This window comes from Leuresthes tenuis, unplaced genomic scaffold (genome assembly GCF_036924035.1).
Source record: "Leuresthes tenuis unplaced genomic scaffold, fLeuTen1.0.hap1 SCAF_4, whole genome shotgun sequence".
Lineage (NCBI taxonomy): Eukaryota > Metazoa > Chordata > Actinopteri > Atheriniformes > Atherinopsidae > Leuresthes > Leuresthes tenuis.
In genome coordinates this window covers 8383677-8409274 of record NW_027325358.1, presented here as the reverse complement: position 1 = coordinate 8409274, position 25598 = coordinate 8383677, and the positions used below count along the sequence as shown (strand labels likewise).

The 25598-nt window shown below is 40.5% G+C and overlaps 3 protein-coding genes across 4 annotated transcripts; 2 read left to right on the top strand and 1 right to left on the bottom strand.

Annotated features, from left to right (window-relative positions):
- The first annotated feature begins 32 nt into the window (after nt 1-32).
- On the top strand, nt 33-11033 carry LOC140305518 (ADP-ribosylation factor-binding protein GGA1-like). The gene is made up of 17 exons (XM_072384420.1): nt 33-97; nt 654-738; nt 937-1012; nt 1098-1196; nt 1392-1515; nt 2072-2172; nt 2429-2509; nt 3846-3983; nt 5187-5268; nt 5349-5459; nt 5562-5705; nt 5827-5870; nt 6046-6236; nt 6411-6679; nt 7303-7472; nt 7650-7760; nt 8941-11033. The coding sequence occupies exons 1-17, from the start codon at nt 52-54 to the stop codon at nt 9049-9051; spliced, it is 1983 nt and encodes a 660-aa protein (XP_072240521.1). The 5' UTR covers nt 33-51; the 3' UTR covers nt 9052-11033.
- A 435-nt stretch (nt 11034-11468) lies between these two features.
- LOC140305519 (probable ATP-dependent RNA helicase DDX17) lies at nt 11469-19161 on the bottom strand. The gene is made up of 13 exons (XM_072384421.1): nt 18838-19161; nt 17329-17494; nt 17091-17187; nt 16531-16664; nt 16212-16277; nt 15989-16130; nt 15727-15887; nt 15463-15635; nt 15229-15339; nt 15071-15132; nt 14861-14920; nt 12682-12921; nt 11469-12582 (listed from the first exon to the last, which is right to left on the bottom strand). The coding sequence occupies exons 1-13, from the start codon at nt 18894-18896 to the stop codon at nt 12107-12109; spliced, it is 1947 nt and encodes a 648-aa protein (XP_072240522.1). The 5' UTR covers nt 18897-19161; the 3' UTR covers nt 11469-12106.
- A 66-nt stretch (nt 19162-19227) lies between these two features.
- On the top strand, nt 19228-24406 carry ntan1 (N-terminal asparagine amidase). Of its 2 annotated transcripts, XM_072384424.1 has the most exons (10): nt 19231-19713; nt 20064-20166; nt 21066-21131; nt 21214-21322; nt 21463-21536; nt 21630-21683; nt 21763-21816; nt 22106-22203; nt 22938-23051; nt 23139-24406. In XM_072384424.1, exons 1-10 carry the CDS (start codon nt 19624-19626, stop codon nt 23307-23309), a joined length of 933 nt encoding a protein of 310 aa, XP_072240525.1. In that variant the 5' UTR covers nt 19231-19623; the 3' UTR covers nt 23310-24406. The 2 variants fall into 2 exon arrangements, with proteins under 2 accessions (XP_072240526.1, XP_072240525.1); XM_072384425.1 differs by lacking the exon at nt 22938-23051 and having other exon boundaries at nt 19228-19713.
- The last annotated feature ends 1192 nt before the right edge of the window (nt 24407-25598 follow it).

Here is a 25598-nt window from a genome sequence, read left to right as displayed (position 1 = left end):
GATGTTACAAATGTCACGCGATAGTAGCCACATATTAAGAATTCCCGAAAGATGGCGGCGGCGCCTTCAGATGAGGCTAACCTGCAGTCACGCATCAGTAAGTCATAATATATCTCAATGTAGGATAAAGTTTTGAAGGCGAAGTGACAACCGAAGAATATCTAAGACACCGTGATGTATAAACTAATAGTGAATTTTCCGTGACGATTGACCCTTTTCTACAAAGGGGAACGGATTTCTAAGAGTCAGAAATGTCATCAAATCAAAAAGTGCACTTGGCGATGAGGAACCAACTGATTGTCAAACACTGTACAGCCTTTGCCGTGTTGTGCTATGTGTGTGAGCTTTGTGTTCACCTTTGACAGTCTGTAATATGGGATAATACGCCAAAGTGACCTATAGTTTGAATTTAAATACCCGGTCACATCAAGCTGAATGCTAACAAAACCTTGAGGACCATGTTAAACCAGTTCAGCAAAGACAGACCCAACCAACCACAGGAGCTGTGGGACCTCTGCTGTAAACTCACACGTTTTTGCATCCTTCTACACATGCACCAACCCAGAGAATTGATGGTCTGCATAATCAAACAACCAGCTGCTGTCCAGCTAATGCAGCAGAGTTTTATTATAATGTGTTTTTGTTTCGCACAGATAAGGCCACCAATCCTCTGAATAAGGAGACTGACTGGGAAACTATCAAGGGATTTTGTGATCAGCTTGACAATGAACCAGATGGGTGAGATTGTTAAAAATGACTCATGTGTAACACCATTTTATATTGAAATGGAGAGACTGATGTCATACTAGCTGTTATCTGGAATAACTTCCTCTGCGTTTTTTTTTACACATAAAATATTAAGTTTAATCATTAGTTTAAATATCCCTCTTTTATACCTCACCACTGACATAGTGGACATTGTTTGTTCTTTTTCAGGCCTCAGCTTGCAACCAGACTTCTGGCCCACAAAATCCAGTCTCCTCAGGAGTGGGAGGCGATGCAAGCGCTGACGGTAAGAGTTTGATCGATAAGTCATTGTCAGTGACTGTTTATCTGTAAATATGTGAAAATAAAAAAAATCTTTGTACGATTCCCAGGCACTTGAGACATGTATGAAGAACTGTGGAAAGAGGTTTCATAGTGAAGTGGGGAAGTTTCGCTTTCTTAATGAGCTTATCAAGGTGGTCTCACCCAAGGTAATAACCGTTGTCTTGTTGCTTGTCATACCTTATTTCTGAAGCAACGTGAATAATAATAATATCTTTTTCATGATGCATACATCCAGAGAAATGACCATGGAAATTCTAAATATCAATTTTGTTAATAACACTCAAGGACTTTTAGTGCAATATGTCAAAGAAGAAATATCCTCTCTCATCTTATCCCTGAAGTATTTAGGAGCCCGGGCTCCAGAGCCAGTAAAGAAGAAGGTTTTAGAAGTGATGTACAGCTGGACTCTGAGGCTCCCAGAAGAGACCAAGATAGCAGAAGCTTATCACATGCTGAAAAAACAGGGTGAGCGCTTCACATTTTTCACTTTAAAGGCTAACTGTCAAGACAGAGGACTTAAATTGATATTTTTCCACTGGCATTATTCTATTTATTGACCATAAATTAGTGTATAGAAGTTTTTGTTTCCTTTATTCAGCAGAAAATGGATTTTTTAGTTCTCCAAATTCTGTTTTTTAACACCTAGGTAGGGTAGTATCAGTTCTCCTTTTTACACAAGCATGAGACTAATGTCCTGAGTCATGGGAAGTTTAACCTGGTGTAATCTCAAAAATGAAGTTGCTATTGAAATTAAATGAATGACTATGTTAATGTAGGGTACTGCACAAGACACACTGACTTCTTATATATTTTACAGAGGGGGGAAAAAAAGCAGTCTCTTTATTAAATTGTTCGAATTAGTCCATAAAGTGCTTTTTGGGACAGTACTGTTCTTAATTAACTCTTTATTCTTTGTAACTCTTCTTTATACAGTGTAAATGCATAAAACCAAATCTGAGCTGTTTATAGCTGATCTTTTTTTTTCTTAATGTAAGGTTAATGGTGTTCTCGTTATTTCCAGGCATTGTAAAGCAAGATCCTGTGCTTCCTGATGACAAGCTCCTCCCACCCCCTCCACCCAGAGCCAAAAGTGCCATCTTCGAGGATGAGGAGAAATCCAAGGTTTGTATGACAAGTGATCAAGAAGCCTGAATGACATTAGACAGCCATGTAAGGGGATTTACATACAAACGCACAGCCTTTATTGTTGCATGATGGGAATTTGTTTTGTTCTTGTTCTGCACTCTGTCTCAGTGGAAAGATCGCATCAAATCATGTGAAGTGAAACTCCTGGGAAAATTATTAAGGGACTAACTGTTTACAAAATTCTCTTCCTCTTTCCTTTCCTCCCCTCTTCTGTCTTATCCTGTTGTTGTAGATGTTGTCTCGCCTATTGAACAGCACTCACCCTGATGATTTAAGGGCAGCAAACAAGCTCATTAAGGAAATGGTCCAAGAGGTGAGTGAGTGGCTTTGTTTACCAAATGTGGTGCACGATATGTGCTCACATGCATGTAGAGCTTTGTTTCGTTTCCATTTATATAACACGACTCCAGTCTTATCCATCACTGGTGTAGTGAGGGAAATATACCAAAAATGTCCATTGACATAATAAAAGCCATACTTCTTGGCTCAAATCTCCAAATTGTTGAAGTTTACAATCTTTAAAAGCTATTGTTTTCTAACATTTATGTTGAATATATGTATGCTTGTTTTTTTTTTAAAAACCCAAACCTCTTGAAGAGTTTTAAGATGTAAAGCCAGCGCACAAAACAGTCTTAAGCTGTTTATCACCATCGTTTTGTCATGCCAGTGCTTCCATTAGGCCAGCTAAAAGCAGCTATAATGTGTCCTACCACAACTATGCAGATGACACTCAGATCTACGTGTCACTGACGGCAGGAGAACACGGGCCTGTAGATACATTGTGTCACTGCACTGAACAGATCAGTGTGTGGATGCAAAACCATTTTCTCCAGCTGAACTCAGACAAAACTGAAATCATTGTCTGTGGCCCACAGAAACAAAGATAAAGTGTTATCAGTCACCTTGAGACTCTCTCTAAAATGTAATAATCAGGTTAGAAATCTAGGGGTAATATTGGACTCAGACCTGAACTTTAACAGCCACATTAAAGCAATAACATCAACTTTTTACCATCTAAGAAACATTGTCAGAATCAAAAGAATAGTGTCTAAACTAGACTGAGAAAGACTAATCCATGCGTTTGTCTCCTGCAGGTTAGACTGTAACGACCTGCTCACTGGGCTCTAAACGGGCTGTAAGACAGCTGCAGTACATCCAGAATGCTGCTGCTGCTCGAGTCCTGACTAGAACCAGGAAATACGACCATATTAGTCCAGTGCTCAGGTCTCTGTGCTGGCTTCCTGTCGCTGAGACAATAGACTTTAAAACAGCTCTGCTTGTGTACGAGTCTCTTCGTGGTCTAGTGCCAAAGTACATCTCTGACATGTTAGAGCCATATGAACCAACTCGGACTCTGAGATCCTCAGGGAGGGGTCTCCTGCTGGTGCCTCAACTCTGACAATGTTCAAATCCAGGCTGAAAACAGTTCTATTTAGCTGTGCATATGACAACTGAAAGTATTTTATCTGCACTCTTCGCTTTTAATTTAGTTAATAAATGATTATTTTTATGTTTTATGGAATGATTTTATTTGCCTTCTTGTGATTTTATGTAGCTGTAAAGCACTTTGAATTGCCTTACAAATCGTGCTCCACAAATAAACTTGCCTTGCTTGTCATGATGCAAATAATCACCACTCCTTTTCCCAGGATCAAAAGCGAGTGGAGAAAGTGTCAAAGCGAGTAAATGCCATCCAGGAAGTGAACGAGAGTGTGAGCCTGCTGAGCCAGCTGCTGGAGGGTTACAGCAGGGAGAGCTGCTCCCAGAGCAACCTGGAGCTCATTAAGGTTTGTGGAGCTCAACGCCTTTTTAGAAGCAATTTACAGGCTCAAAATGTTATTTTACAGATGCACTGCACTAGATTTTACTTGCTTAAGAAACATAATTGCTGCCTTTTAAGATGTTCTTGTTATCATTTGTGTGAAATGCAAATATTAGATTAATCTTTCATCGTAAAGTTCCAGTGCAATCAGGTTGATCTGATATCTATTCTATTTTTCATCCCTGTAAATAAGGGAAAATAAGAATAGCGTTTTATATGGCAATAGAATGAGCCAATCGTATCCAAACGGGCTGCCCTCCTCCCACTCAACCATGCAACTACAGCAGCCCTGAATGGCATGTATTTGGGGGGTTTTTTTGCAGCCACGACTGGAATTTGTTCTGCTTTGTCACTACCACAGACACTAACCCACATTGACCAGTTATCCCATTTCCCAATTTGTACTCCCTTGATTCCTTTTTGCGTTTTAGTCCCTGAGCTGCAAGCAGATGAGGTGAATACTGACACGAGGAGAGAGAAGACAAGACATCAGAGATTTAACAAAAATCATTGCATTCGGGCTTAATTTTTACATAAACGTGAAAATAAACATCACACATGACACAACTGCGCCATCTAAGCAGTGTTTTGTTGCAGTCTACCGATGCTTTTTCTAATTATTGTAAGATGAGGATTAAAGGTGTTTGTGACCACGTATGCACACAACTTCTCCACCTGGTTTTAACTAAGCAAATAACTCGTACCTTCCCATTGGAAACATACCACAGCCTCCGCTGGCAGCAAGTTATTTAACCCTAACTGGTGCATTGAGTTGTTTCTCATTCTTAAAACGTCAGAGGACACATTCTGTGGTTGTGCAAAAGATGTTTCAGAAGAGTCCAATTTAATCTGCAACAAGCAAACAAAACTACAAGGGAAACTCCAGAAACTGGGTCGAGAAGTGTCCGAGGTAGTGAGAGTAAGAACATTTCCACATGAACAACGTGAGAGAAGTTACTGGGACTAAAGAGATTAGTAGCCTGAAGAAAACCACTTTAAAGAAAGACTTTAATTTGCTAGGAAGCAGAAAGATGGCAATGAAGCGATTGGGGAAAAAAGGTTATGTGGTCTGATGAGTCCAGATTTAGTCTGTTTAGGAGCTTGTGGTCCTGCTTAAAGCACGCAGGTTTGGTTTGGTTTCAGTGATCCAACATGTTTTTTATTACAGGATCTTTACCAGCGCTGTGAAAAGATGAGGCCTACACTGTTCAGATTAGCGAGTGATACAGAGGACAACGATGAAGCTTTAGGTAATTAAAGCTAAGCAGGATCTTTGATAGTGTCGGATTTGAAAGCCACTGTGGTGTTGATAATGTTTTTCTCTTTGCAGCGGATATCTTGCAGGCAAATGACAGCTTGACACAAGTCATAAATCTTTACAGGCAGCTGGTTAAGGGTGAGGATGTGACAAAAGATGGCATTACTATGACACCACAACCAGGTAGGTGCATGTAACTTTTCCCCAGGTTTCCGTTGAAGTGTGCAGTTAAGCGTAGTTGGACATCCATCAGTATTTACTTTAACTTTTACACCATTTCTGCAGATTTGAAATCAGGAAGCAAGAGTTCAGCACTTTTAGACCTGACCGGACTTAACACAGAACCATGCAATTCAGAGTTTTCCGGCCTTCAGACTCTGACTCAGAACGTGGGTTTGAGCCTTTTGGATGATGAACTAATGTCTTTGGGTAAGCAACTTCAGCCCAAGTGGACACAGATATTTAAAAGATTTATTTTAAAATGTTTCAGCGTAATAACAAGGAAATAACTTTAATACATTGGATTAAATGTTGTTTTCTGATCTCTTAGGACTGAATCTAACAGAAAACTGTGACTCCAACAACATCTCTCAGGTGCGAAGTAAGATGAGGCTGCACACGCTGGCTTTGAACCCTGGAAAATACACCTTTTTAATAACAAAAACATGAATAAAATATGCTTTAATTGTCTAATGACACTGATATTTTACACTGTCGTCATCTCTGTATGCACTCGACTCGCATATTAAACCTTCCCGTATGCTCTCAGTCTTTAGATGCCGCAGAATCATCTGCTCCATCTGTGCCAGCTGCAGTGTTGCTACCATCTGTGCATCAGACACCACAGACTCCACCAGTAGGGGTCCCTTCTGCTCCTCCTAAAGCCATGGAGGAGCTGGACTTACTGGGAAAGACATTGATACAACAGTCTTTACCCCCAGAGAGTCAGCAGGTCAAATGGTAAGGAAGAAGGACTGGAAAATACATAATTTATGTTAAAAGTTGTCTCAAAGAGGGTAGCATGACTTGTTTTCTCATTACCACTGCAGTGGTGTTTACTTAGTAAAAGGAATTAGTATGTTGAAAATCTTTGAAAACCAAATTTTTGCGTTTTTGTTCTGTTCTTAATGACAGGGACAAGCTTCAGCCTACGTCTAGAGTCACTTTAAGAGATCTCCAGATCAAGTCCAGCACCAGCTGCCAGCCTGCTCCTCCTGCAGCCACCACCTGCACCGATCCAGCTCCCGAGCCGACGTCCAGCCTGGTCGCCAATGCAGAACAGCCTCATGCCCTCCTCCTCTCCAATCTTAGTCTTGCTGAGAAAAACACATCAGCAGCTGTTGATCCCTATGATAACATCTCTCTGGCTGACGTAACAGTGCCGTTGGAATCAATCAAACCTAGTAAGCACAAGAACCAGAACCAATGAATAAAACAAGGATGCTTAAAGGCTTTAATTTAATATGATGAACTCTTGTGGGACTCTTGTGTTTGTGCAGCAAAAACACAAGACTTGGAGCACTTTACTAATAGCTGGCACTATAATAATCAAGTTTACATTTATCTCAAAGGCTTCTTGGACTAGAGTAATTTGAGTAATATCTGCATATTTTGGTTTCCTGCTTAAAATTGTCTCCATTTTCTCATTTTTGAGATCTTTTCAGAAACCTCTGGACCAATCATTTTGAAACTAACACTGAATTGTATAGACTGTATAGAGTCATTTGAAGCTGTTACGGAACTTTCAGTGTGTCCGCTTAGATTTAACGAGCTTGTCCGTAAAGAGAAAAAGTCATTCTAAACGCATGTACGGGCCTGTTCATCTTGTGTAACACCGTGTTTGATCAAACCTCAGCAAAATATTTGGCCATATATACATGTTGCAATTAATGTATGTTTTCAAGCTCATTGAGATCACCGAAATGCTGATACTTGAAACGCTCACGAACTGTTTTTATTCATTGCCTCTTGCTGCTACATTTTCTTTAAATTTCTGCACGTCACGTGTCTGCTCATCTGTTTTCAGGCAGCTTGTTACCAGTGACTGTATTCGACAAACGCAGTCTTCGGGTTTTGTTCACCTTTGCGCGGGACTGTCCTCCATCGAGACCAGATGTGCTTGTGGTGATCATCTCCATGCTGTCCTCTGCCCCCATTCCTGTCACCAACATACGTTTCCAGGCAGCTGTGCCCAGAGTAAGTGCAGTTTTTCTGCTGCTCGCTTTATTTACAGTAATGATCAAAAAGGCTCCACAACTTTTAAACTCAACCTGCCTACTTTAAGGCTTTCAGATAAGTGGAAAACATATTTGTTGACTAACTGCAGATATGTTACTGCACAGTTTTTCATGTTTCAATTGGTGTGTTTTCTAGGTGATGAAAGTAAAGCTGCAGCCTCCCTCCAGTACTGAGCTTCCCGCCTTCAATCCCATCCTTCCTCCAGCTGCTATCACACAGATTCTGCTCTTGGCCAATCCCCACAAGGTCTGCTGTCATCACTCGTGTGTCATTATCTGAGTCTGCTCGGTTGTTTCATAGATCCTCAAAATAAAGCTAGTACCAGAGTAAAATGTTAACAATGTGGTTTATAAACCTCAAACCACTATTTTACTTGCAATAGAAGAGAAAACAAAACAAATACTGAAAGTGAGACATTTTGATATTTCATGAAAGCTCTGAGGAAGGAACTGAGACCTGTTGGACCTTTGGGAATGAAATGTTGCCCCATTCTTGTCTGATATTTGGTGAAAGCTCTGGACTTCAGGCAGGCCGGCCAGTCCAGCACCCAGACTCTTCTTCTATGAAACCAGTTTGTGGTTTAACACTGTGTTGCTGAAATTAAAGGCCTTCCCTGAAAAAGGATGGGAGCAAATGTTGCCCTAAAACCTTTTTATACCTATTAGTATTGATGGTGCCTTTCCAGATGTGCAAGTTGCTATTTCCAGGGACACTAATGCACCCACATACCATCAGAGGTGTGATGATAACAAGCCAGATGGTCTCCTCTACTCTTTAGCCTCGAGGATGCAGGATAAAAAAAATATTTCGACTCCTCTGACCACAGAACAGTTTCTTTGCCTCAGCCAATTAAAATGAGCTTTGGTCCAGTGTTTCTGAATAATGGTCACATGTGGCTTCTTCTTTGCATGGTAGAGCTTTATAACCTTAATTTGTGAATGGCACGGCGAACTGTGTTTACAGACAATGATTTCTGGAAGTATTTCTAAGCCCATGCAGTGATTTCCATCAGAGAATCTGTTTTTAATGCAGTGACGATCATGGGGATCCCTTAAAATGTAGATTTTAAGCCGTGCCTCTTGCACACAGAGATGTCTCCAGATGCTCTTTGGATGATATTTTGTTCTAACATCATTCTGACATTGCTTCACAATTTGTGGGCACAGTATTTTGCAGCTTGCTGAACCTCCAGCGTTGTTCTCCACTTACTTTTTTGAGACGTATTGCTGCCATTAAATTCAAGATAAGCTAATATTTTTCATGAAATGGTAAAATGTCTCACTTTCAACATGTTGTACATTTTCATTGCATTTACCTGAATATCAGAAGCATACAAAGCATTTTAAGGAAAGCATAAGGATTGAAGCATTCTTCTCCTAATCAGAAGCATCAGTGGTTTGAAGTGACGGTTTTGTTCTCGTTTCAGGAAAAAGTGCGTTTGCGGTACAAGCTGACTTTCAACCTGGGGGAGAAATCTCACGATGAATCTGGTGACGTCGACCAGTTCCCACCTCCGAACACATGGAGGAACCTTTAGTGAGAAGAACCAGTCGCCTGTCATTGATCTGCTGCTTCCTTTACATTTAGGTTGAAGTTGTCCTTCAGCGCTGCCTGAAGCACGATGGCCTCTTTCCCCTTAAGTGGTTTCAAACTCTGGGGTTTGGAAATACAGACAGACATGAGAGCAGTTGTGGAAACCAGTTTACCTTGTGCCTTCTTTTCCTCGTTTGTTCATGTCCATGTTGCCGAGTGGTGTTGTTACGTTCTCCTCCTCCAACAATCGGTCCACTGTATCCATATGAAGCCAACAAGTTGAGCCTTTAAAAAAAAAAAAAAGAAAGAAAAAAGATGAATGTGTGAATTTGTCCAATTTACAGACCGCTGAGTAAGTCCTATGTCATGTGAATTACTGTGTTTCTTTATTTTAACAAGGTCAGATGCTCATTCTGTAGCACGCGAGTCTCTGATGCAGTCCTACTTTGGAGTTCAAAATCGTGCACATTAGAGTCGTCACAGTTTGCATGTCCAGTGTTTGTCATCAGCCCCTCAGAACTGCTGACCAGCTAAATACTTTGAGATGTTTTTGAAGTTCCAACCAAGTTTAGCAAAATCAAGAAGCATTATTTAACATAGTTCTCTATTTAAAATCTGTTCAAGAGTAGGAAGAGTTGATCTGAAATGCTGGAACCAAATTATCCAGGGAGCACGCATGATTAACTTGTACGTGGTTTTTAAGCCATGTGTGGGTTTTAACGCTGGAGAGCTGAATAAATTGCAGTGAGGCTGTGTGTTTGTGTCTAAGCTTTGACAAACCAACTGCTTCAAAGCAGGTGGGGCTCGTCACAGGTGAAACAAAAGCACAGGTTATATCGATAGCATCAACGACAGCTTTGCTATATTCAGCCAACATACAGGACGAGACAACCAGGACACTGAACCTGAACCAGCCAATTGAATTTAGTGATTCATCACTTTCCATCCAGTTACATGTACAATTGGGGCGCCCAGTCTCTGTCCCTTAAAATCTTTTTTTTTTCCTGCACTTTTTGTACGTTTTCAAAAATTGGAACATTTGTTTTACGTCGTTTGACTCAGGATCTTTTTGTTTAACTCACATGCACTTATTTTATTTATATATTTTGCACATGAAATCATTCCCTTTTGCAGTAAATTGTCTCATTGTCATTTTCTTTCTGCTGGTAAATGATCCAAAGAAGGACGTGTGAAGTCCTGAGCTGACATCTGGTTTGATTCTGCCACATGTGCCTGAGATTTGATTTTCTTTTGCTTCTTACATGTAATGTATACAGATGAATGACTTGTTTTCACCTGTTCATGTCCTAAACAGAAAACGAATGACATGTCAAATGATGTGGAAGAGTCATTCTAGTTGATTTGAGGTTTGAAATAAAGTGAGACTGGAAGAAGACTAAAACGAAAGCATAAAACATCAAATGTGTTCCTCTATTTAAGAGTTACCCATAAATGTATTGATCCAGCTTAACGCTTACTTGAAAGCATCTGTTGAAATTGAATTTGGTAAATCCATAATAAATTATGATTAGAAATTATTTTTATGTGCTACATAACCGGAGCTTTCAAAGCCTTTCATTCTGATAACAGTAATGATTAAAGTCTGGAAAAAGAACAATGCACTCAAACCTTTCGCTTGATTTTGTTACATCACTATGCTGTTAAGGTCATGTTAGTTAATCCCACACACACCAAACAAGTGAGCCAAGACGATCACGTACTGCAGGCTGACATATGCAATTAATACTACAAAATCCTTAGATGGTTTGTTTAAAAGGTGTTAAACAGTCGCCTCAAAGCTAAACTATTCAACCACATCTCAATTTCATTAACTGCTCTAGAAGCCCGTCTCATATTTGATTTAATCAGACTCAACATATTTGTAAATCAGGGAAGGATATTTGCGTCATTATCAATAGATAATCTTCAAAGTATAGTTCTCAGGATGTGAAGTCGCACACTGGAATAGTTTTAACAGTACAGGAATGATTACGTTTTTAATGTATTAAAAAGCTGTTTGAGTTTTGCCTTCCTTGTCATTATCGATCTGATTGTGAAAGTTCAACTAAAAAAAAAAAAAAACTACAACTAAACCTCACATCCTTGAACTTACCTTACGAAGCGTCTACATTTACCTTTTTTTCTAACTTAAAAAACATCTTACTTTAGACCTCCAGAGTGATAATCAATTAAAAGTTGATCCAGATTTTTAAGACGCACCAAAAAAAGAGCTACAGGGTTCACAAATTAAAATCCACTAAGTACACATTGCTGAAAGATTTGTGCCCATTCTGTAAATTTACCAATGACAACCCTCATGTACATACTGCTCAGTTCAATGTACTACAAACATGTCTATAAAGCAAATAAAAGAATTACCCTCTTGTTTAAATCTGAATAATTTGCACGACAGGACATATAAGCTTTGATTCCTTTATTTAAGAAAACACTGTAAAAAGAACATTGAGTGACAGAATCAAGTAACAAACTGCAGTTTGATCAATAATGCTTATCAAAATAATACTTTTGTTTTGATCTACTACACTACAGGAAATAGCAAAAGCATGCATATGTGTCTAAATCTAGGACAACAGTTCCTTTGAATAAAAAAAGCTCAAGAAAAGTTTCCAAAAATAAAACTGGTGTTAAAAATAAGTCAAAGACACCCAAGTCAAACGGAATAAGTCAGTTTGAAGATGAATGAAGCTTCCGAAGGAGTCTGGAATGTGACTGTATACTGAAAGTCTCAACCACAGACCACTAAAAATGATTCCCATTCTTACCAAATCTTAACACAACTGACAGCTTAAACTCTGTGAATTTCATTATTGTGAAACCACAAGAAACCTCCACGATACATGGCTGAGCGCAACTCCACCAAGTGACTAAACTCTGACTAAACTAATTCTACATGTTGGGTGTATGAAATATGGAAAGGAGCCCTTACCTCATTGGATATATGATATGTTTAAACCCCTGCTTCTTGGAGATTACAACAGAAAAATAGAGTTAGACACACAAAGTCGCACAAATTAACTCACTGCTTGTTTAACATTACTTCACTTTCGGGGTGGTGGCAGGCCTGTAGGAGGAGGAGGAGGAGAAAAAGGGTATGGCGGCTGTGCCATGAAGCTCATGAGTGGCGGCTGTGCTGAAGCAAACTGCTGGGCCATTAAAGGCTGCAGCCCCCCTGAAGGTGGAGCAGGAGGAGCCTGGCCAAACTGGCCCTGTGACTGGCAGGGCTGATCCTTACCAGCCCCACCACCGCCAGACTGACCTCCACTGCGGGAGTTGTAGCCCCCACCGTTGCCGTAGCTCTGGTACTGATCTGAATTTGAGTTGTAGCTGTTCCTGTGGTCTCGGCTTCTGTCCCTGTAGGACGAAGAGGAGCGGTCTTCATCACGGTTGTTGCGGCTGAAGCCACTGCGGCCATCTTTGCCGCCACCACCCCCGGATCGCATGCGCCGATCACACTCATCCTGATACATGAGGTTAGGGTTGTTGGAGTTGCTGCCACGGTAACGCATTCTTCCACCTGAATAAAAAGCAAACACAACATAGATTATGATCCATCACAAGCACTTTTATCCCCCCCGTTTTTTTGGATCCACAAACAAGCGTCAGTCCTTCCTACCGCCTCCTCCTCCTCCTCCACGGCCCGAGTCCACGAGCTGAAGCAGTTTCGGATTGATGGCTTGCCGAGCTTCCTCCAGCACTCGGACAAGGTCCCGAGCCTGTCGCAGGTTTCCCGGAGTAAAGAAGGTGTAGGCCGTGCCCTTATTGGTGCTGCGGGCCGTACGTCCGATACGATGGACGTAATCCTCAGAGGAGCTCGGATAGTCGTAGTTGATGACAAACTTGACGTCTTCCACATCTTTGGACAGAGTGATTTTAACATGAGGGAAAAGGGGAAAAAAGAGAATCTCAAGAAGGGAAATGGCTTCTGTAGAAAAAAATGTTTCTATATCTTAGTGCCCGTCAAGAAATTTGAGGGCTTCTAACAAAATACACATTTAATTACAACAAATGAGAGCAACTTACCTGCTTTAGCAGACACCAAGCAAAAATCCACACATCTAGAGTAGTCACTACTCTAGATGACTGTACTCACTTGATTTATAGCGAGTATGACACTGATATGTAAAGAAAACCATTTGAATCCTGTGTATCTTGTTAGCAGTGTGATTACTGGAGTCTGTTTCTCATTACAGAAGAGGTGGGGCTCTGACAGCACTGCTGATCAATAAGTCTCCCATCTCCCCTCTATCGTGACTGAGGGAAGCCATTTAATCATCAACTATACTGGGAAAATAACGATAACAACAATGTGCCGGATCTATTTTTTCTACTAAAATATAAGCATGAAGGCAGTACTTGAATGTATGGTGAGCTCATGATTGAGGGGGTGCTGAGGTACTTACCCCCTTCATGTTGTTTTTTTACAAAGGTTGTCAGTCCCCCCTGATCAGTCCTGGTTCAAAGGGAGGGGCTGAGGGAGAGGGAGACAGGATTCATCCCTCACCTTCTGCTCACACCAGCAACGTCGGACGGGAGCAGAACCATTAAACCCCATGATACACACAAATTCTCTCTCTCTCGCACACACACACACACACAACGGCTGGTTCTGTTGCTCTCTCGCCGCATTGCAGGACCCTCCTCAGACCCTGGCCAGGACTGGATCCAGACGAGCCCGTCTAACTCTCTCTCCCCTGTCTGTCTGCTTTTAGGGGCGGACCGATGGGCAGACATACAGGAACCTCAGGCTGCTCCCAAGGAAGGCTCGTTGGATTTTACAAACTGACAATACTGGGCAGGGGGGATCTTTTTTTTTTTAAGCCAAAGCCAAGCCTCTAAAACTAACAAAGTTTCTAGTTTTAACGTGACCGAGGGGGCAGTGACAGCAGCACAGACTGTTACAGCTGCCGTGTGCTGCCAAACCCTGAGAGGAGAAGAGGGGAAAAGAAAAACAGGATACAGTCATCGAAATTTTGGCAAGTTAAGACACTTTACTTATCCCCCCTTCTCAGATTAGACTTCCAACAGATGAGAAGTGAAACTACTGATCATAGCCTTCGCATGTCTTTGTGGATGTGACTACAAGGCTGCTACTGTTTACACATGTGCTTCTGCAAAACATAAAGTGTACAATTTTGTACAGCAAAAAGGTGTTAAATGAGCATCTTCATCAGGGGATTTGTACTGAAAACACACGGAGACATAAGAAAAGGAGGTCTGCGCCACACACACACACCCCTCCTTTCAGGCAGCGTGCCAAAGAGCCCCGCTTGAAGGAAGCTTTTTAACTGCAGTAACAAGAAACAGACTATAAACCCAGTGATTCTGAAGGCCTGAGCCTCCAACCGTCTACTGAACTGTCAACGGTAACGATATGGGGGAAGTCCTTAAATATGTTGCTGTTAATTTAACTGTACATTAATTCATTCTTATTACGGTCTATGTGATTAACAGGAGTACTAAATATCATATCAGTTGATATAACACCCTGTACCTTAAGCTACCATTACATCTATCAATTTGTGGTTGGATTTATATGCACACACACATTATTAGAACAGAAAAATGAGATATTGTTCTCAAGCTTTGTTGCTAGAATTGTCTTAACAGACTTAACAGAATACTAACCAAATTATTATAATAACAAAAAAAAGGTTTATCGAGTTTTATCTAAACACAACAACTGTGTTGACTTGTATTACTCTATTACCTATATGATAATTTGCTTAAGAATGAGGAGATATAAACCATAAGAGAGATCATGCAGCGTTGACAGTATGTGTGCAGAGACATACCAAGACCACGAGAGGCAACATCAGTCGCAATCAGAATGGGGGCTTTGCCACTTCGAAATTCTGTGGAGTTAAATCAAATTAAAAAATGCTCAACTTTAAGAAGGAAAAGTCTATTTTATGTTTAAAAGATTAAAAGCTGTTAAAAGAAAAACACGACGTAAAACAAATGGAAGCGAGGGACCGGTATAGCTGACTGAGATGTACTCTTACCAATAAGTACCCAGTCTCTTTCTGGTTGACTCTTGTCTCCATGAATACACATGGCTGGCCACCTGGAGAACAAAGCCACATTGAAGCAACCAGATTAGTTCTGAATGCTGTAACCAAATATTCAAAACGCTATACAATAACAGGCGGTAACTTCTCACCCATCGCGCCTCATCCTCCGAGTAAGATCATCACATCGTTTCTTAGTCTCCACAAAGATGATGGTTTTGTTCTCCTTTTCAGCCATTATCTCCTCCATCAGCTGAATAAGTCTGTCAAAAATGGAGACGCTAATTTCTAATTAACAGTACCGAGCTCAGATTTAGTGAGTGAGAGGATGAGCTCACGTTCTGTACTGTTAAACGGTTACTTATGTTCCCATTAATTATTCTTACTTTTGGTCCTTTTCAGTCTCCATGCAGACGTCAACGATTTGCAGAATGTTGTGGTTGGCACTGAGCTCCAGAGCGCCGACATTAATCTGGATGTAGTCTCTTAGGAAGTCCTCAGCAAGCTGCCGAACCTCCTTCGGCCATGTTGCGCTCCACATCAGTGTCTGTCTGTCGGGCTGAGAAAGAAAGAATACAACCACAAATGCTTTATCTGAAAAACAGGTCTGTATCAATGTGTGAAGAGCAGTCACTGAGCCTCAGCCCTACCCTGATTTGGTCAACTATCTTGCGAATCTGCGGTTCAAAGCCCATGTCCAACATGCGGTCAGCCTCATCGAGCACTAGGTAGGTGCAGCGCCGTAGGTTGGTCTTCCCCGCCTCCAAGAAATCAATGAGGCGACCGGGTGTGGCAATGCAGATCTCAACACCTGCAGTCATACAGCATCACCACGTCATACTCATACTACTGGATGCTCACGTTTGTTCATGTGTGACACTCTCTGCATGAGCAGTCCCACAGTTACCGTACCTCTCTCAAGGTCCCGAATCTGTGGTCCTTTCGGGGCCCCACCATAGACGCAGGTGCTTTTAATGCGGGAGGATTTGCCGTAATCATATGCAACCTGTTGAACCTGTTGGGCGAGCTCTCTGGTTGGAGCGAGCACCAGACACTGAAGAGAGGAAAAGGAATGAATAAAATGCTGATAGTATGCAAACACTAGAGTTTAAGGCCACACGAAGTTCGCACTCACTATGGGACCGTCTCCCCTCTCCAGATAGGGCTGGTGGTTGATGTGAACAATAGCAGGAAGAAGGTACTGCAGGGAATAAAGACACAATAAACAATTAAATACTCTCTGACTTCTGTACTACTGCAGTGAATCCCCCATTCATTATGTTGGATGCATTTTTGCCCCCTTGTGTTTCAGGTTTTTTAAAAAAGTTTTTTAGTATATCCATTCAGATTTCCTGTAGGTGTTGACAGTTACAGGCATGCTATATGAAGAGCTATTATACGTTTGCCTCATTAATCGCCCCAACCCCATCATGATAATGTAGAGGAATCCTCACAGCGAGTGTTTTTCCTGAGCCAGTCTGCGCGATTCCCACCAGGTCTCGCCCACTCAAGGCCACAGGGAAACCCTGCGACTGGATCGCTGTGGGCTCCTTGAAGTTGAGCTGCATCAGCACGTCCATCGCATACTCTGTCAGACAAAGGTAGGAGACAATCAACACAATTCCATTTTTTTAGTCTTTCCATCAGAGGCAGAGTAATGCTGAGAGTGATCTTTTAGTGGGAAAGAATGTTCTGGACAGTATTTGTCAGGAAAATCTGTTTAGGATTGTTTAAAAAAAATAAATATAACATTCACACGCATTAAGTAAGTATATCTATGTTGATAAGAGTATGAAAAAATATCCCTTTAAACCGCATCTCAAACATAAAAAAAAGTGTGATTATTTGCAGTTAATCCTGATTTTAATCAAATTACAGTACCGAGCTTTGTGCTTGAACAATTTTAAAAAAAAAGTCCTTGGATGCTTGACTGAGTAGTGATGTGGCTGCTACTGCTTCCAAAAATAATTTGTACATACAGTATTATGGTCTGAGTAAGGCAGGGTTGACTTACGGGGAAACTGAGCGTGGTGAAAAGCTGTGACGGGCTTTGGACAGCCAGAGCCTCTGATGGTGATCTCCTTCTTCCTGCGAAACTCCTCCATTTCATACTGGATATGACAACAGAGTAAAGAAAAAAACGAAACATAAAAGTGACTGTTTTCTCTGGTTCAACAAAATGATTCTTGAACCTTTTCCATCTATTGTCTGTGTGATTGATTATGTGAGAGGAAAAAAGTGTAAAGCTTTACCTGATCCATGCGCTGAACCTCAGGATGTTCAGTGTAGAAGTTCTTTTCAAATTTTGGCAGTTCATCAAGGTTCCACTTCTTTTTGCGAAGACGCTCGCCTGGATTACCAAACTTCATGGGTGGAGGTCCACCACGGCCACCACCCATGCCCCCTCCGAACCGTGGCCTAAGAAATAAGTGTCATGGGGAAATTAGCATGCAGGGTGAAGCATGTACCGAGCCAGTGGCTAACCGCTGTGGCAATTTGAGTTTGTCTGTGACCACTAAGCTCTAAAAGTAGATAACAGAAATGAAATCACACAAATGAGGAAAATAAAACCACATTCCACCATTTATGTAGAGAAGTAGATAATCTATCTTAACAAATACAAGTGATTACGAGTTAATTTGAAGCTGGAGTTCGTGGCAGTTGGATGAAAATCAGGTGATGTAAGTGGATGCTCTTTTAGAGTTAAAGCACACTGATTTATCAATCGGACCACAACCAAAACATAGTTTTTAAAAATATATAACTTGAACACCTCAGACAAAGCAGTTACAAAGCCATCACTAAAGCCGTTACCCTCGCCAAAACCTGTCAACCAACAAAGGAAATCCCAAGAGAAAGCCTCAAACAGACCATAAAATCATAAGTATCCAGAAGAATTCCTAAGCAACTAAACTAATTCATATTCATGAGCCCACTGACAAAGTCAAACAATAGTGTGCATGGCAGTGCTGAAAATAAAAAAGCCACTGCTCCCCTAATCAAACACTGCAAAAGTGTTTTGTTGGGAGATGATGACAAAACAGAAAGATAAAAAGTTTAACTCTATGACAAAACGTTGTTTGGAAGAAGGAAAACTTTAAAACCTTAACCCATCTGAGAGGCAGTAGTGTTAGCGACACGGTTTGGTCCTATGAGGCTTTATCTGAGCCACAACAGCTTGCAATCATTGATAAAACAATTCATTCTGCGTAAAACATGCAAATTGTGAGGGAAAATGTCAGGGCTGTAAATGCTAATGTCTTCAATCACAACAGATAAGTGGGACATGCAAATACACGTGGCTCCACCATAAGAATGGTTAAACTAGTATCGATCATCTAAATACTAATTTCTCTTCATTTTAATATTTGTATGTCAAAAAATGCCAGGTCCGCATTTTCACAAGTCCACGAGGCGCCTACTGAAGAAATAAAGGATGCTGGCTGTTGTTGTTGACAGGCGCCACCATCAGGCCATTTCTCACCTTTGAGTTGTTATTGTTGGGTCGTGATCGACGTGTAACATTTGTTGCTCTGGCTATTGGATCGTGGTGCAACTTTAGGGTTAATTTTACACCGAATATACACTATTGATTCTCAGTAAACGGCTCTACAAATGAGGGCTAAATTTACTCATTATCCTGCTTTTGTGCTGCCTCTGTCGACAAACTTGTCTAAGATCAGTTAGGATCTTCGGTCAAACTTCCAGTAATATCAAGTCATCATTTAACACAAACGTTGTGCTGTGAACGAAAATCTTACCTGTCTCGCCCACGGTTTCGATCTCTGTCTCTGTCTCCATAGGACGAACCCCCTCTCATGTTGAAGATAAGATGTTTCCCCTGTTATATTTGTAACGGCAACTTAAACGTCGGTTTGCTAACGTTATGCTCGGCAATAAACAGCTAAATAGGAGCAGATTAAGCAAGCATAAAACATGTAAATCCGTAGTTTAATGCTATACATATATGAAATATTTAAAATTCTTAAAAGCGAGTTTGTTGAACCATCGATACATGCGTCACGTAGCTGGACGGCCTCGCTGGTTTCCTCCCTGCCCTCTTTAAAGACGTTACTTCGCCTAATAAGTTTACGTAGCGTTGTATTAAACAGATGCACCACTACTCAAGCAAGTTCACTACGTAACTATGGTGAATATGATTCGTGTAAACATGGGTACTTCTGAACAACTGGTAGCGTCGAAACTCTGCGCATCTTTTAGGCTGAAGTAGCAAACGACGGCTATGCGACTTTACTCAATATTAAAATATCGTTTTTGAAACATATTTTCACTTATGTGAAAAATAAACTGGAATGATAACGCTACAATACGTAAGCGACATAGCAGTAGGTGGCGATGTTGCACTTCCTTGTTCCAGTTCAGCATTAATGTGAAGAAGAAGAAGAAGACAGGTCCTCCAGGAAGTTCCAGCCAATGGATGTAACCGATGGAGTCCTGAATGTAGTATGAGATAACTGACAAGAAAATTATGAAGTTATTTATTTTTATTATAGCATGATAACTGACTGAGTTTAAGGTGGAACTCGATGAAAGAAATGCCTTTGTTAATTCAAAGTAAAGAAATTGACCGGCTAAGATCGACAGCGGAACTATTCGACAACAATCCACATTTACAGGTTCGTTTTCAGAAAGTGCACCTGTATTTAGCTTTCCAATATATCTATAAAATACTGGCTTTTTTTATTTCCAATCTGGATGCAACGTTTTCTTAAAGAGGAAAAAGCTCCCTAAAAAGCTCCCTGATAGTTGTGATAAGAAAGAGATACGAGATGTATGGTGCATTTACATGATCGATAAAGTTCATGGTGTTGTCAGATGACAAAAAATAATCGAACCTGAACTCTTATATTATTAATACCCATGATTCAGGGTAAATTATGTGAGGTTCTTTCGTGTGTTGATATTTGAGACATCTGAGGGATTTACATTTTTGTTGAATAAAACATCTAATACTCTCATGTTTCAGGAAAATGCAAGAACCTTTAGCTCCAGGCCTCTTGTTGATGTGGATCCAAGGTGCCTCCTCTATGTTCAGCAAAGAGAGTTTGCTGCAACCACACCAGCAGATAGTGAGTAAAGACCGCACCATGATAGGAACAGATCCGCAAATACTCACCATAGGTGTCGTCACCTCTCTAACTTCACAAATTTGACTGGTTACTTTTATCCTAACAACTTACTGTGCACTGTGGCATGATGGTACAACCACACTCATGTTTGACTGATTAAAAACACAGGAAATGTTTCTAAAATGGTGAAGAGCTGTCATGGAATTGACTAAACCAACGGCTTTTGAAAAAAGCCAGTGCTTTCTATTCACAAATTTCTAAAAACTAAAGACAGTAGGCCCAAATGGATGGCTGAAATTCTTCAGAAAAACTGGAATCCAGGCTCTGAAACTTGGATTTATATTTATATTCATTCAAAGGTTTACAGATCAAATGTTTTGCCATTGTTGTAAATCAAGGGGTAACAAGAAAAAGCTTATAAAAGACCACAATAAAGTGGGAAAAGAGTGCCGTTAAAACACATTAACTGTTCTCACGTATAATATAGGCTGCATTGTGTACCTTTTACTATGAATTCATCCATTCTAAAAGTCATCATCATCATAAGAGTTTGAATGAAATTCAAACTGGTGTTACAAACCTGTCTACATGCAACCAGAATGTTGATAAATCCCTCTTTGAAAAACAACCACGCATCCGGACTTTTGTATACTTCTAGGTTTGTCTTGATGAATTTTTCCTGCGTATAAATCAGGTGTATGTCTGTAAACCTGATGTTAATGTCTGTGCTCCACAGATTATTAAGGAAGTAAGTTGGAAAGATCCCTGTTGAGAGCAACTATGTTTAAGATGATACTCACTTGTACTCCCAGTTAGAGGATCGAAGGCCATTGTAAACCCAAACCCTCAGTCTTTAGTTAAACATTTGGTAACATGTTTTTCTATCTAATCTCTCACAGACTCTGTTTCAGTCATTGGATCAGATGATGCGACCACCTGCCATTTGGTAGTGCTGCGACATACTGGTAACATCCTTTCTGTTAGATTTATGCTGTGTTCTTAATCTGCCATCATATGAAGTCATTTAATTTGGATACTGCGTTGTAGGCAGTGGAGCCGTTTGCCTCGCTCATTGTGACGGCTCCAGTACTTGTTCTGAGGTCCCACTCCTTGTGAAAGCTGTCGCATCATTAAGTAACCTCTGCAAGGACGGCAGGTATGACGCACAAACACCAAACTGGAAAATGCTCGTTATTCAATTAATTTATCGTGCAGTGCTATTTTCATTAAATTTTTTACATTTTTATTTTGTTTCACTCGTTTATTTTTGCATCTCCTGTCCTTTCATTCATTCAGATTTGAGCTCCATCTTGTCGGAGGATTTAACGACGACTCGGAAACATCCCATGAACTCAGCCTTAACATACTGGGTATGATCCTACCTATTGTCACTCTGCGGTATTAAACTCTTATTGGACAGCATTTGTGTTTTGAAAAACTTAAATGACTCTTTAACTTCATAGCGGCATTCCAGAAACAGAAGGAAGATATTCATCTGGAAACATGTTGCATTTCAGGTAGCTTTTATTTATTTTTAATGTTATGTACAAATATTCTCAATCAAGCCTTCATCTAATTGATCTTTCTGTGTTGTAGAAATGAATGACATTGCTGAAAATGGAATTCATAGACCCATCGTGTATGGAATAGGTAAGTGACAAGTCTGCTATAGAGCAGAGATGTCAAACTCCGGTCCTCGAGTGCCACTATCCTGCAGGATTGAGATTAAATGGAGCTCTTCAAAAGATTGTTCAATTCTGTTCAAACCAGCTAATGAGCCATCAACCTAAATCAGGTGTGTTGAAGCAGGGAAACATCTAAACCTCGCAGGACAGCGGCCCTCGAGGACCGGAGTTTGACATCACTGCTATAGAGAGAGATGCATTGTTTTCTTAGTATGTTATCTCTAACATTTGCTTCGCTGTTTGACTCTTCGCAGGTGTAAATGTTAAAACGGGGGAGGTGTTTCCTGCCTCATTCGCTCATAAGGGGCCTGCAGAGAAGCTGCGATCAGCACGAACCTTCACCGGGGGACAGGTATTTTGGAAAATAATCCGATTGTTTCTCTGTGTGTGAATGCAATCCATGATTGTGTAAAAACTATTGACTTCATATATGTTGATCTTTTTACTTTTTGTTTTCAATAACTACTTGATGATTTATTCTACCGAATGACACAAAATAGTTTGAAAAATCTTGACAATTTTCCAAATTGTTTGTCTGACAAACAGCACTAAATGGACTCAAGTGAATGGGACTTTTGTAGATGAGTTATTGACTTATAAAAATGCATTTCTTTTAAACTAGTGGCTAAAAGGACTGTTTCCGCCTTGAATGGAAAAGGTTACGGTTCACCCCTTTAATTCCCTGAATGTTTAGATATTTGCAAACTTTTCAGGAGACAGAAGCAAAACTGCACCGATCAGCCATAATATTATTACTGCATGCTTAATATCGAGTCGGTCCTCCACATACTGCCAAAAAAGCTCTGATCTGAAAGGACGAGGGCAAATAACACATGAAGGTGTCCAGGAGTATTAACAATAGATCCTTTTGCACCTGTTGGTTTTGGGAGTTTTTATGGATTAGGCTTCCCACACACTGGCCTACAAATATGTTGAGGTATGTGAAAAGGATGCAGGTTTTTCCAGCTGAGTGGTGAATTGTAACTGGACGAGCTGTGTTACTGGTTCTGCCTGTCTGGTTTTAATGGTGGGGCTGATCGGTGTACACGGAATGATTATTAATAGAATGTTTGTTGCTCCTTTCAGATGGCTGACATATACGACTCAAGCCGTGGACTTGTTAAAATTGGTCCGTGCAAGTGGTCTCCTAATCTGGATATTGCCTTTTGGTTATCGCAAAGTGATGACATAATTTTAAAGGTGAAGGTGAAGAGATACGGAATTAACTTTAAAAACAAAACTGGAAATAGCTAGATTTTAATTTGGGTATTTCTGTCCCTTGTTTAGTACCTGTCCACCTCTCCAATGGCTGAGCCACCGCACTTTGTCCAGCACATCAAGTCCACCATTCAGTTCCTTTTAGAGCACCCCAACTCTGACAGCCTGTTCCCAGGGGGTCAGCCGCAGTTCTACCACAGGGCCGAGAGCGGGGACTGGGAGAGGCTTGTCCAGTCGTAGAGCCCCACCCATTGATCTCTCTGAACTTCTTTTGCCTCGCAGCTCAAGGGATACACTGTGACCCCTTTCCCTGCTGTCTGTTTTATTTGTTTATTGTGTCTTATCATGGAGCCAACTTTTGGCTGGAAAATATATCCGCTCTCCTGACTCATCTGGCTTGTCTGATCGACAGAAGAGAAAGAAGTGATTCTGTTTATGTCTCTAACATTTGATCTCCAGTGGTATGAAGTCTACACCTAATACCACCTGTTGTGTTGCAGTAAATCGGCATTAATGTCCTCTGCTTTACTTTTTTTGATTTATGATGACAAGTGTTAACATTTTTGTCTTATTAAATGTGCAGTTGTCAGTATTTTAACTCGCACACAATAACTGCGTAACCTTTCCCATCTCATTGGCTGAGTTTATACCTCGACAGCGCAAGAAACAACTCCTGTCGGTACCAGGGAATCCGACTTTTATGACGGCATTAAACAAGTATGGTTATAAAACAGAAGCAAAGCAACTATATGGTAACGATTGCTTTCACTGCAGGCTTCAAGCTCTTATTGATCTTTACCTTACCCGTAGTTTTACATCAATACAATATTACGAGTAAGGAAACAAATCTAAAAAACTTGTGCTTTAGAAATCTATGCATGGTCTGCAGATATGGGCCGAATCCTGTACATACAAACATCTGTACTGCTCTTCAGCATAAAGTTTCATCTGCAGGTAAGGATCCATTACAGGTGGTGAACTTTGTGCAAGAATAATGGAAGAAAATCTGCATTTATTTTTCTGTAAGGATGCACCTTCCTCGAGAGTATTATATTGTATTTTACTCTACATACTGCTGTACACTTGGCCATGAATGTGTTTGTTTTAGAAACTGCATGTGTACATGTGCAATGTAATTTACAAGGGACAAATGGAATCCCTGTTGAATGCAGCAAAAATTTGATTGAACTCGCTGTGTCTGTTTTGAAATTGTTGAAAATTAGAAACGTGGCCTTTTCTTCTTGTTTTTTTGAAAGGTTGTGAAGTGCTTAAAGCATTCGATGTAATGTCTGAACATGCTGTATCGGTTGTGAAATAAATGTAAATGAGCAAATCTACCTCAGTGTGGTTACCTACGTCCAAAGCAGTGTTGGTAAATTAAGTAATTTGGAACAAATTCTTATTTACTGTGGCCAGTGACTGCAAGGTGCCCAGGTCCTGTGGCTGCAGAACAAGCCCAAATTATCAGCCCTCCACCAATGTGCTTGACAGTTGCTATGAGGTGTTTATGCTGATATGCTGTGCTTGGTTTCCTCCAAACGTGCTGCTGTGCATTATGACCAAACATCTCCACTTTGGTCTGGTCTGTCCAAAGGACATTGTTCCAGAAGTCTTGTGGTTTGTTCAGATGTAATTTTACAAACCTAAGCTGTGCTGCCATGCTCTTTTTAGAGAAGAGGCTTTCTCCTGCAACCCTTCCAAACAAGCCATACTTGTTCAGTCTTTTACTATTTGTACTGTCATGAACTTTAACCTTTAACATGCTAACTGAGGCCTGTAGAGTCTGAGATGTAGCTCTTTAGGTTTTTGCACGGTGTTTGCACGGTCTGACCTTTGGGTGACCTTGCTGGGACGTCCACTCCTGGGAGGAGTTTTCCACTTGTGAATAATCTTTTTCAGTGTAGAATGATGGACTCCAAATAGTTTGGAAATGGTCTTATAACCCTTCTCAGGCCGGTTGATGAGCAGCAATAATTCAGTTGTAAAATCAGTGTTGATGTCTTTCATCTTTGGCAAAGACATTTTATTAGCAGAATATGGCTGCAGTTTACTCTCTAAATTCCTAAAAAGGGTGGACATTTCTTTAAATAAATACATTAGGTGTTGTTGTTTTTTTTCATTATTATGCCCTGGTTCTTAAACCTTAGATTTGAAATTGTAGTCTACTTTCTCTTTCTCACGACTGTAAATAAATAAATGAATAAATAAAAAAGCTCAATTTAACCCTTTAAACTTTGATTTTCGTTGCTTGTCCTTGAGTCTAAGCTGATGTGTGCATTAAATCTTAGAATAATATATTTACAGTCCACCCTCCACGGTTATTTAAAAGTGAAACAACTGAGATCAAACTGTTTTTATAGGCTTTACAATTTCGTTTCACATTCAATCTTCGCTTTGTTTCGCTGAGAACTCGGCTGACTGATTCTACCTATTATCATTTCTTGGAAAAACTTTGTCACGGCAATAAAATTTAAAAAAAGCCACCCAAGGTGAAGTTGACACGTACTTTCGACTGTGTGCCACCATGTC

Excerpts from the sequence above, each read along its gene's own strand:
- ntan1 (XM_072384424.1), top strand. The coding sequence starts at position 19,624 with ATGAAAGAAATGCCTTTGTTAATTCAAAGTAAAGAAATTGACCGGCTA. Across the intron at positions 21,537-21,629 it reads ACTCAGCCTTAACATACTGG|CGGCATTCCAGAAACAGAAG; the intron begins GTATGATCCTAC and ends TTAACTTCATAG. Across the intron at positions 21,817-22,105 it reads ACCCATCGTGTATGGAATAG|GTGTAAATGTTAAAACGGGG; the intron begins GTAAGTGACAAG and ends GACTCTTCGCAG.
- LOC140305519 (XM_072384421.1), bottom strand. The coding sequence starts at position 18,896 with ATGAGAGGGGGTTCGTCCTATGGAGACAGAGACAGAGATCGAAACCGT. Across the intron at positions 16,131-16,211 it reads AGAGGGGAGACGGTCCCATA|TGTCTGGTGCTCGCTCCAAC; the intron begins GTGAGTGCGAAC and ends TCCTCTCTTCAG. Across the intron at positions 15,133-15,228 it reads CGGAGGATGAGGCGCGATGG|GTGGCCAGCCATGTGTATTC; the intron begins GTGAGAAGTTAC and ends TTTGTTCTCCAG.
- LOC140305518 (XM_072384420.1), top strand. The coding sequence starts at position 52 with ATGGCGGCGGCGCCTTCAGATGAGGCTAACCTGCAGTCACGCATCA. Across the intron at positions 5,269-5,348 it reads GGACAACGATGAAGCTTTAG|CGGATATCTTGCAGGCAAAT; the intron begins GTAATTAAAGCT and ends TTCTCTTTGCAG. Across the intron at positions 5,706-5,826 it reads TGATGAACTAATGTCTTTGG|GACTGAATCTAACAGAAAAC; the intron begins GTAAGCAACTTC and ends CTGATCTCTTAG.